General features: G+C 30.8%; 1 protein-coding gene and 1 pseudogene across 1 annotated transcript; both read right to left on the bottom strand.

Annotated features, from left to right (window-relative positions):
- Window positions 1-794: 794 nt before the first annotated feature.
- LOC128173453 (uncharacterized) lies at window positions 795-2,336 on the bottom strand (annotated as a pseudogene).
- Window positions 2,337-4,617: 2,281 nt separating this feature from the next.
- LOC128173229 (uncharacterized) lies at window positions 4,618-10,187 on the bottom strand. Its single transcript, XM_052838948.1, has 4 exons — window positions 9,964-10,187; window positions 9,094-9,123; window positions 8,790-8,849; window positions 4,618-6,346 (listed from the first exon to the last, which is right to left on the bottom strand). The coding sequence occupies exons 3-4, from the start codon at window positions 8,839-8,841 to the stop codon at window positions 5,445-5,447; spliced, it is 954 nt and encodes a 317-aa protein (XP_052694908.1). The 5' UTR covers window positions 8,842-8,849; window positions 9,094-9,123; window positions 9,964-10,187; the 3' UTR covers window positions 4,618-5,444.
- Window positions 10,188-12,193: the final 2,006 nt, after the last annotated feature.

Below are 12,193 nucleotides of genomic sequence, written 5' to 3'. Positions count from 1 at the left end.
ATAAAATGCATCTTTAATTTAGTTTATATCCCTTGTCTGGGAAAGCACATAAGAAAGTATTTTAAAATTGTAATCCAAATTTTAAAATAGAACACAATGGACATAATAACAAATGCCTTTTATATTTCCCTAGTCTGAAAGCACAAGAGAAAATATTGTAAATCTTTATCTATTTTTTAAAAGAGCAATATTGGCCCCAAACCAAGGTCCTAAGGTACCACGAATTTCACAATATGAGCAGAGGGCCTCATGGAAAACATAATGAAGCATTTAGGTTTTCCCAAAAACATATACATGTAGGTCGCATTAAAGATTTTCGAAAACTCAATACAGTTTTAAAAATTTTGCCCCGCCCTTTGACATGAACAATTTTACACAGGGACCATGACTTTCACAACTTTGGTAAAAGCATTCACACTTATTATAACCATGCTCATACATTCTCTGCTGAATTTTGAGTATCAAAAATGATGATTATTTTTTTTTACAGTTTGTGCCAAAAGATGATGGCCTCTGACGAGGGAGAGGGGGTCATAAATTTAACTTCCCCTTCAAACTGCTACAACAACCCTATTAATTTAAGATCAAAACAAAATTTGATCTGCCAAGTTTTGATGATGCAAGAAGAATGCGAGACTACACATTATATTTTAAAGAAAGAAAACTGAAAGTAAGTATTATATAGGTTTGAATAATAAATATATTTTTTTAAAATGTGCCTTTGATTCAACATATACAAATATCAAATAGTTTGTCTGTGTATGTTATCTTTAAAAAAAACACGCTTGTTTATTTGAAATGTACCATTCTATCATATTCTAATTATATTTAATGCAAGTTGCATTATTCTAAGTCTTCCTAATTTGTAATGTCCGGTTGTTTATACAAATCTGAGGGATTTGTTTAGAAATCAAACTTATCCTGAAATCTCCTTGTAAAAACTTTATATACGGTAAATTATACGCAATTTACAATAAAAATGCAGAAATATACAATATGAGAAAATACCAAATGAACATTTAAAGATTTATGTGTTCTTCTTTAATAAATTGTTTGTCTTTCACAATTCCAATTTTTTCGAGGCATTCTGCTGGGATGTGTGACTTTGGAGCCAGCACGACTTCCTCGAAGTTATGGGCGTACCCCCATGCCTTAGAGTGACGGTCAATGTGTTCTTCTCTTACGTCTTTGTCATTCAAGTTGATAATTGTGACGTCTTTAAAATCTTTCAATTTCGTCAAATTAATGCTAGTAATTGTTTGTGAGACGAATTAATCGATGCAAACCATCCATGGTTTTACTGCAGGAAATGAACCGAGAACGGTTTCCCTTGCTACCGTTTTCAACGTGTTCTTCTAGAGTTATTTTGGAAGAAATGTGCTTGGGACGAAGACCTTGATTGTAAGATTCGGTAGCTCGTAGTAGCCTATACACGTATTCATCCTTTTTACTTTCACAATTTTTGAAACTTTTTTTCGGGTCTGATTCTGTGGTTTCAAAATTCTGATCAATGGATCTATCATCTAATACAATTTGTTCTCTCTCTGAATCGTAGGGTATGTCAAGGTCTTTTTTGTAAACAGAAAGAGACTGGTGTTCATATTCAGGAGATTTAGAAAATTTTTTACATGTAATGTTTTGAATAGATTTACCAACTTTAATGCTTTCTTCTGTAAAAGAGCCTGCTTTTGTATTTTCAGAAACTGTCTCTATTTTATTTGTTTCTGTTTCGTTTTGTTTTCCACTGTCATGTACATTTGGAGAACTTGTCCGTAGCTTTTTGTACGGTATGTTAGGTGCATCAGCTTTGTCACCTGATACTGAAAAAGACATATTTAAACTCCTTACTTCCAAAAACAAATAATCAACAATAACACCATACAATGACGGAACGTGTTAAACATGCGACCTGTAAACATAAATTTATATTATGAATTAAGATTTGTTTCTGTATTACTGCTCTGATAGGTTTGTGATAAGCAACATGTTTTAAGCTAAAGACTCACAATTTCTTTATTCATTATTAGCTGCATTGAGAATTCAAAGAACTATTATTACGCCACCTTTCAGTTTCCAAATAAAGGTTCTGCAAAATAATTTATAAAGTGAAATAAGTTATAATTGATCCTAAAAGCCCTCTTTCTGTTAGAAATAGACTTGACCGTTTCGTTAATATATTTCGTTTTATATACATAAAATGCTGTTAAATGTACAGTGTATAGTATGTAGTACAAAACATAATTTCTTAACCTACCATTTCGCTTTTTGGCTAATTTTCTCTTATGATTTCCTGCTTTTACTTCTCTTTTCTGCTCCATCGTTTTCATAAAAGCTGAAAACCTGTATTATTATATGAATGGCATGCAATATATATGCATTAAAAACCAAAATTTCTCTATTTTTCCCGTTTAAGTCGAATGATATAACAGGATTTTTGTCATGAGCTTTGGAGCAAAATATAAGATTTGGCATATTTTGATTCCAAAGTAAATAACAAAATAACCTATTATTACAAAAAAGTTTCAAAATGAAAAAAAAATCCAATGACAAATATTAAAAAAGTAATAAAATAAACCAATATGAATATTTGTTGATAGGTTGAACTTTATCGAAATACATGAATTAATAGTTCTTTATATACAGTCAATTAAGAGTCACGTGTCCGAAAAAAATACCCATCAGGAAGTTATGAAAACCAAGTTACTGATAGAATCGGTTAAGTAAATATAAGGTAATACTTTTAATCGAATCAAAGAACAGAGTGATGCCGTAACGCCTTTTAAAAATTAAATCGTCAATATAATCTAAATGCATTTCCAATTTTGTGTCTTATCTTAAAAACGTTATGCCAAACCAACATTAATAATCTTCAGTAAAAAAGAATGAAACGTTGTTTGTTATAATTTTGATTTTTCTTAATTGTTTTATTAAAAAAGGAAAAATTTGCAAATCATTTTTTTCTGTTTAAAGCTTAAGAAATATTTTTTACTTTTTTTCTGTAATTTATTGATATTTTTAAAGTCATTTACATGTCAGAGATTTAACTACGTTTACAACTGAAAACGATGTATACTTAACTCACATCTTTTGTTATATAAAATGGCTTTCTTTAAAAAATCATCAAAATTGTATTGCTTTTTACATGTTTTTTGGAGTAAATGCTAATGGAGAACAAGTTTTATACGTTTATATAAATAAAAATGAACTAAATTTTTAGAAGAGTTTATTTTAGAATTCAAATTCTTATATTATAAATTATGTGGAATACGTTGGTAGATTTGACTTAAGCATAGCATCAACAAGTGATAAACAACAAGTAGATTCTTTATGTGAACTTGTAAATCTAGAAAATGACATACCAAAGAATCTTTAAAACGATAAAAAGTATATCAAAATAAGCGCCCATTGGTTTATATTTACACAATATACCAAATAAAAGGTAATTTAACAGTCCATGAAAACAACACAAACAATGACGAATACGTGGGTCCATACCTGTGACAACCTAAACCGTTCAATAATTGAATGTTTTACGGCATTTCATCAATTTAACACACTTTATATATCTTAAACTAACATTAAAAAATAAAAAATGAAAATATTAAATCAAATGATTCATTAACATACCTTTTTGATGTAATTGAAATAGATGGACGGACTATATGCTATTTGTTATCACTGTTATCACTAGAATAGAAAACAAAGCGAAAGTAAACTTTAATTCGATAAAAGCAGTATTAAATATTGCTTTATCTAATATTGGTGATTAGATGTTAACACAAGGAGAACAGAATCAGTGTCAATTTGATATAGGAAAGCCGTTTTTTAAATTCGTCGTATATTAAAACTTCCGTTATTAAAATCAAATTATTATGACTTAATCAACTATGATGAGTAAGTCATTCCCTTAACTATATGATTAAGAATGGGACATCGTTTACTATTATTCTCTCCATGGATAATTTTTCATACCTTTTTTTTTTTGGTTTGTTACCAAGAGAATTTATTTGCGTAAGTAGAAAATGAAATCTGATCAGATGGTTGCTTATTCGACAGCTGTTTTGAAGTTATATACAAGCAGTGCCCATTGTTTTTTTATACTTAACAGCAATAACCTTTCGTAGAGTCATTATCCTTTAATGCCCACTCTTTAAGCTTTTGTTTTGATCATACGACATACTACGGTCACGTGTATTAGAACTTTTTATCCGGCGCTGAAGGAGTTGTAAACATAGTTTGCATTGCAAGACCTATGCTGACAGAATTGACGAACTATGCGGATATCAATATAATATAAAGCAATTTCACTGAAACTTAAGTGAAAGTAAGATTCATTTCAACTAAGAGCAATGTTTATTTTGCCTGTTTATCTAATCTCAGGTGATTAGATATGTACGTATTGGTAACAGCATCAATACAGTTTGTTCTATATTCCGACAGTTCTACTTAACTTGATATTATGTAAGCCTTTTTGTGCTTTTTGTATGAAAACATACTTTTAAAATCAAATTACCATACATGCCAATAATATGTTTGTCACCTATTAAATTGGCAACAAAGGAATGTCTTTTCTACTAAGACATTCCTATTTTGTCACGTCATTTAGTGTATGCCAAAAATACTATTGACGCTCATTAATATATATTTATCAGCAATAATTAGCAGAGTTTGAAAAAGAATATACAACAAATTTGATGAATGTAAGGAGAAAATGTTTGCCATGTATTCAATTAAATGTTTACTGAAAGATCTGGAAAGGTTATTAAATGGCAAAACTATGCTATTCAGTCAGCCTCCAGTTATCTTTCAATCAGCTTTTATTTGACTAAATCACAGAGCGTCATCCTGTATAACAATTCAAGTAAACATATACTTAAATACGTCGATGTGACCTTTCCATGATAGCCAAAACTCATTATTTGAAATCTTATATTTCAAACAAATGTTTAGATATCACTGACCTATATTTTGGCACATTGTTGTTATTATTTCAATGCTTTTATTTAATGTATGGTACTATAAGGTCTAGAAACATGACATTCATTCAGCTTAGAGCCTCCATTTTATTTTTTTACATGAAATGTGACCACTAAGTAATACTACCGGTTCCAACTTTACTGCATTAAAACAGTTTTATGTGTGGAGTCGTCTTCCTAATTAAAAAAAGTAATCATCGCACGAGACAAAATTCCTGATTGGAGTAAATGATTTTACGTGAACTAAAATTTATTTTTCAAAGAATATTTATTTTCTATTTAAGTAATAAGTGCAAATTCATGTGAAGAAATGGGGAAAAAACCAATAACCAAAGTTAACATTGCAACACAATTTCAGCAGTCATGAATAAGCTTCACATACATGTCCAATAGGAATTTAGGTGACTCTAACATTCAATTTTTATGCTTTACATTTATGGTGAAAAGAAACGAAATCGTTAATAAAAGTCACAGAATAATGTTTTGGTATTTTGTAAAACTTTTATCCTTAACGGTTCCTATTTTTTCAATACAGTATCTAGGAATGTATCTTTTTGGCTCTAGAATGACTTCATCAAAATCGCTCGCAAGTCTCCGGGCCCTTTGACTACTTTTTAAATATTTCAGTCGTACGCTTTCATCAGTCAGATCTATTACATTGACGTTTCTAGGGTCAAGCTTCGTTATGTTAATACGCACAACAAGACGAACGAGATGAAATTCATTTGTGTAACTTGCCAATTTCTCCAACCCGCTTATTGTTTTGCAACAGGAAATAAATCGTGATTTTATGCCCCTGCTTCCCCTCTCAATATGCTTTTTAAGACTTGTTTTTGAGCGGATATCTTTTGGGTAAAGACCACGGCGAATTTTCTCATCAAAACGTAGTAACCTATACAAGTACTCGTCTTTTTTCTCTTTAACGTCTTTGGGATCTCCTTTTAATTCTGTTGTATCTCTAGAAAGTTTTTCTTCATTCTGACATATATTAGCTTCTGTCTCGGTATTTTGCGCGGATGAAATACAATTATCCTTCTTTGGAGAAGGCAAATCATCTGTTGTAGTTGTTTTTGCGAAACTGAAAAGTTGTACAGGTAAAGATTTTTCTAAACATTCTGTTGTTTCACCTGAAAAATGTCCAGTCTGGACATTTTTCATCTCCGATTTTTGGTGAACTGAATCATCTTGGTCAGATCCCTCAGCATCTTTATCCTTTAAATTGCTGATTTGAATACATTGCTTCGCTTCATTGCTCTCCTTCGGTATGACAAAATGTTCAGTTTTAGTTTTAGAGACTGCTTCTATACATGTTATATTAGGGCACATCTTCAAATGTTTCCTGTTAGGTTCTTCAAACCCTTCATCAGAGCCTAAAACAGATGCATTAAGAAAGACGTAAATCTTAAGACATTGTTAAAGAAATAGTAATTGGACTTAAATCACACAGATTAAACATAATGCAAAGATTTGCAACAGATAACATAAGAAATATGAGTACAGGTATATACACTTTGTAGTAGTTACCCAATATAATATTGTTGGTTATGTGCAGATACCCGATGGGCGTGGTCATAATGACAGGAGGGAGCGGAGTGTCGTTATGACCACGCCCATCTGGTATATGCACATAATCAATAATATTATATGGGGTAAGCTACATGTGCCATAATTTACAATTATTCATTATATCTTATTACTATACTAATATCGGGAGTGCACTTGCCTCTAAACAATACAGTGCCAGTGCGTTGGGTTTTTTTTTTATATGTATATTGCATTTCGTGAATTTCCAAAATGTCTTTCTATCCCCGACAAAGATTAAATATTCTTCATTTTTTTAAAAACAGTCATAGCCCTAATGAATATATCACCTTCTCATTGTTATATTCTTATTTCATATTCATTCATTTCCCGACTTATAGTATCGATATTTGCTTCAAAGAATTAAACTTATTAACACAATTTCATATTTACGAACACTAAATTGTGCAATGCTTCTGTTTAAACAATTGAATTAGTTTTTTTGTAATCTTATTTGATACTCTACACCAATGTGTGTTTTTTAAAGTGGCTGAAAAAACATGTACATATATATTTTGAACAAAATTTATCAATAAGCAAAAAAAATATTTGAGAAATTCATGCCGCGAAACTGTAAATGGTTAATGTCCAATTCGATTGGCTACCGCTATTCACCGTGTCCACAAAACAAGTTTTCTATTCAAACGCTTTCCTATTACGCGATTGACATTCTATAAAACCTTTAAACAAGATACCCCTATTTTATTTAACACAACTTTCTCTACTTGGCCGAACACATTGAGACGAATATTAAAATAGAGTCTTTCTGACAAAGCCATTGCCTATATTGTTTCGTTTCGAGCTAAAAATGAGATTTATTCGACGAACTAGGTTAGTCGAGTCATTTATCCGTGTTGAGATTTGGCAATTTTGATCTGGAGGGAGGTCTTACTGTGAAGTATTATGAACGCGCTAAAAACAACTTTGTTGATGTTGTTTTACTCGAGATAGTGGGCGGAGTTTAAAAAACAAGCATTCTGAGAGTATTGCATAAGCAATACACGTCTCCTACCGTTTTTTTTATGGCAATTGTGAAAACAATGCACAATTATGCAGAATACCGAATTTCTCGAAAAAATGTCAACCAGACGCTACAGAAGTGTAAACTTGATCTGTAGTTTCACATTTAAGAGCTGTTCAGCAAATATCATAGTATTCCTCAAACGCATAAAGAAAAAAAAGTGTGGAATACTGAAGTGGGACAGACAGACGGACGGACGGACGGACAGACGTACTGACGGACGCAGAGGAAAGCTATAGTCCCCTCCGGTGAAAACCGGTAGGGGACTAATCAATGTAGGGTATGTACATATAACTAACACTCTTAACACCAGAAAATTCGCCAGGTTATGGTACAAATTACTTTATCAAATTTTCACACGGTTTGCAGAGGCCTGATAAAAATTTCCTTTTTCTCGTATCTTTACAGCAGATGAATTTTAAATAAATGTGTCGATAGTCACGCATCACCCTCAATGAAATTTACATTCTTACTATTATAATTCGATAATAGTATATTTTTGTTGAGGGTGCCACAATTACATACGAAAGACGAATAGGGCCATATAAAAAATAATCTTTAGAAGAGATTTTGTTATGACGAGTTATTTATTTCATTATTACAAGAAAATATCTCGTTATTACGAGCTAATTATCTCGGTTTTATGACAAAAGATCTCGTAATTTCGAGTTAATTATCTCGTTATTACAAGTTATTTTTCTCGTGATATATATATATATATATATATATATATATATATATATATATATATATATATATATATATATATATATATATATATATATATATATATATATATATATATTCATCGTTTATCCAACAAGAGTTCATATAAGTGAACAGAAGAGTTGTAAACACAATCTGTTAATGCCTCATAAATTGAATATATTAAACTACAAAAAGGTATGTGATATAAAAACGCGATGTCAATACTTTATTGTTATGTTAATAAAAACTGAAGTCGCCGATCCAGGTGCCTGATGCATGTTAAACTCGCCCTACTGCAATGACACTAATTAGTCGATCCGCGTTCATGGAAACTCTCTGGAAAGTTCTTCCATCAAATCTAATGTCAAACAGTAACTCTAGTGGAAACATTTCGTACTTTATTCGCAAAAAGTCTACATCTATTAAGAATAGATGATATATATGTATGGGTATGTTTGCGCTTTAAAATTCTAGTCAATTTTAAATTCGACTTTGATACAAACCTTTCCGCTTTCTTCTAGACAAGTTTTCGTTAGTAACAGACCCCTGCTCCATTGCGTTTCCTAAAATGAAAATTATTCTAGTCTTGAAACGATGATAATCACTCTGATTTCACCGTACGTAACCATTTTACTAATGTTTACCAATAAAGCTAGGACTAATTTAGAGAACAAGGTCTGAAATACTTATTCTTTACCAAGAAGAATAAAAAGGCTTCATTATCTAAATTACATTTTTTACAAGTATGATAGTTTTAATTACAATATCAGAAAATAACACGGTAAAAATTCAGTTAAGTGTACTTACGCAAATATTCTTGATCTCTGATTTTCGTATCTGAAGACAACAGAAACTGCGTTCAATATTATGCGTTTAAATGAAATAAAAGGCTGTTAAAGTGTGCTTTTGAAATACCGAAATCGATATGTCTGAATAATTTAATATCCTAGCTTTATTGTTCAAAACAAGAAACGTCGCGACGAGGTTTTTTTTTAAATTTTACGTCAATATTACTCCTGCAATTTTAATTAAATGCATTATTACTTGGAATGCCCCGTCCCGATAAAGTAATCTCCAATAAGTATTGATTGAATTATTATGAATACTGTCGCAGAATTGGTTTTCATCATGTTTTACGTCTAAGATATAAAAGTATTTTTATTGATTTAATTCCATTGGTAACATTTTATGTAATGTTTGTATTTAATTTCTGATTTCTTAGAGAAGGAATTGAATAAATTGTTTTCATTTCTCTTGCCATTTAAATCAGATTATTAGTTTATGCACTAACAATAATATCAATAAAACATTCTTAAGCGATATACATGAATATTTGTTCGTAAAACGTCGATTGTAGAACATACGATGTATTTACAAGAATTGAATTGAATTTGAGCGTTTTAACGAGAAGTGGTAGGAAAATTAAATGTTATTTTAATTGAGAGCAAAACATGATTTAACCATTTTTATCAATTCACAGATATTGAATTTAAACAATTTGTTCCCCTTTTTTATAACCAACATGACATATGTTGATGAAAGCATTTGTGAAGTTAACATAGAAAACAATAAAATTAGATTTTCGGCCCAAAACTTGTAAAAAAATTATTCAGGCTTAATTGGTTTGGGTTTTCACAAGAAATATAATCTAAAAAATAAAGTATTATAATTGCTAACCTTCAAATGGATAAATTATCCATCATAATTTGGAATCACAATTTTATATGTCCATAAAGTAAAAACAATTAACAGTCTGCTCGCTCTCATACGTTCTTCATCAGTTCTTTGTTCAAAAATTTGGTTTTCGATACACGTAGCATTCAGCGTCTGTTTGCCAATTTTCGGTACAATCTCTTCTTAACGATATTCACTAATCTCATCACTGTGGCTCGCCAGCGATAGGAAAATGCTCGTCAAATAATCACACGATTGTGCAATCACATATATTTAAAAAAAACATTTTCTGAAAATCATTACACGTTATTTTATTAAACAGATTTATTGATTGAGTAATTGAATTCAATGAAAAGCCACGGTCCTATTTCAACTAAATCAATGTTCCAACAGTACAATGTTTTTTTAAATATCCGACTTTCAAGCTAACATTTGCTTTTCAAAGAATCGCTTTCAGTAAAATATTTTGGATATTGTAATTCTGGACTTATTCATTCAATAAACATAAACTTTAGTGTCTGACAAATTGACAGTTCAGGTTTTGCAATAAATTGTATGAATAGTATAATAAACTCCATCAAAATACTAACTTCAATTTTTTAAATGTGTCTCGAAGATCAAGAACCGTATTTTTCGAAATAAATAATCTATTTGCACACTTAAAGGATGAAATCAAATCTGATTCTAATATATCGGTTATCAGTTGAATATAACGTACTGTAAATTCCTTAAATTACTCGAGTACTTAATTCCGCGACCCCGCTGGTTTGTATCAAGTCGCGAGAATATTAAATTGCGAACTTTGAACTTTTCTCCTTATTTCTTATAGTTTTCTACTCTCAGAAAATAATGGCGAGATTTTAAAATCCGCGAGGGATGCTTTTCGCGATTTCACGCGGATATTAATTTCTCGCGTTTAATTAGGAATTTACGGTATTTTATGAGAAATTAAAGTGAGAGTAAATTGTATTACCATAAGAACAATGCGTATGCTGTTTTATCCAGTCTCTCGGATTATTATATGTAAACAAAGAGTGTACAGAATATGTGACATTTTTTAACGTGTTAATAGTCTACAACACAGTTAACTTGCTCTCACGTTCAGTCAGCTTGTTCTACAAATTTGGACTGTTTAAGAATTCTCAAAAAAACATTTGTAACTGTTTCTAAATTAGATGTATGAAATTAAGATATACTTAATTACAAATATATTAACATGATTCATCAACTGATTGTGGTTTGAGCAAAAAAGATGGGATTACAGTTCACGTACAACACATTACAATGTTCTATAATGATCGAGAAGTTTGAAATATATATGCCTGGATTTCACTGTGTTTTGTTCAGTCTGTTTCAAAGTTTTTGGCTGAATGAAATTCCTGAACGTCGAAGCACAATAATAGTGTCCTCGGCTTTAAATATGGAGTGTTTAGCGATGAGCGAAAGAATGAAAAACAACTATTATGGTCGTAGTCAGAAATAAAGAGAAATGATATGCACTTATGAATTCATGTCAGCCATTTTAATGGCCTCCCTTTAACCTGGTTATACATTTGAAACGAAACAACAAATGGTGCCTGCTTGCCAAGCTTGTTTTTTATCTTTCTTAGGACATATTAAATTCATAACTGTTTTGTCTGGCGGTGTAAGTAAAACTTGTATAACTTGACCTCTGATGAAAGAGGTCTTGACAATATTGATTAGCTATGCGTTATCAGTTGTTTCTCTATTTAATCTACAGTGGTTTCACAGAAACTAGAGCGAAAATAGGCCTTTATCAGTTTTTTATTTATTTATTTTATTCTCATCTCCGGTGATCAGTTTTGTACATACATTTGCTAAATCAGTGTTTTTAGGCCTCATTTCAGTTTAGAACATTTTTTTTCTCAAAATCTCATCTCGGATGACTAGATATGTGTACACAAACATTCACAAAATCAGTGTCGTTTTTAAAAGACACAATTTCATCAGTTATTTTACTAACAGATATATCGGTTAAACCCTTTTAATGAAATACATGTACATGTATCAGTATGAATATCCTTTAATTCAAAGTGTCATCTTGTTACCGTGCCAAAGTTATATCAGGTCATAGTCATACGCTATGACCAGTTTATTACAATGGACAGTTGATCATGATACTTCGTTAGTTGATAAGAAGTTGTTGTTTTGAAATTAAACCAAAAAGTTAGATATGTCTAAATTCTACAGAAGTTATCAAACATAATTCTTC

This window comes from Crassostrea angulata, chromosome 2 (genome assembly GCF_025612915.1).
Source record: "Crassostrea angulata isolate pt1a10 chromosome 2, ASM2561291v2, whole genome shotgun sequence".
Lineage (NCBI taxonomy): Eukaryota > Metazoa > Mollusca > Bivalvia > Ostreida > Ostreidae > Magallana > Magallana angulata.
This window is presented reverse-complemented; position numbering and strand designations above follow the sequence as displayed.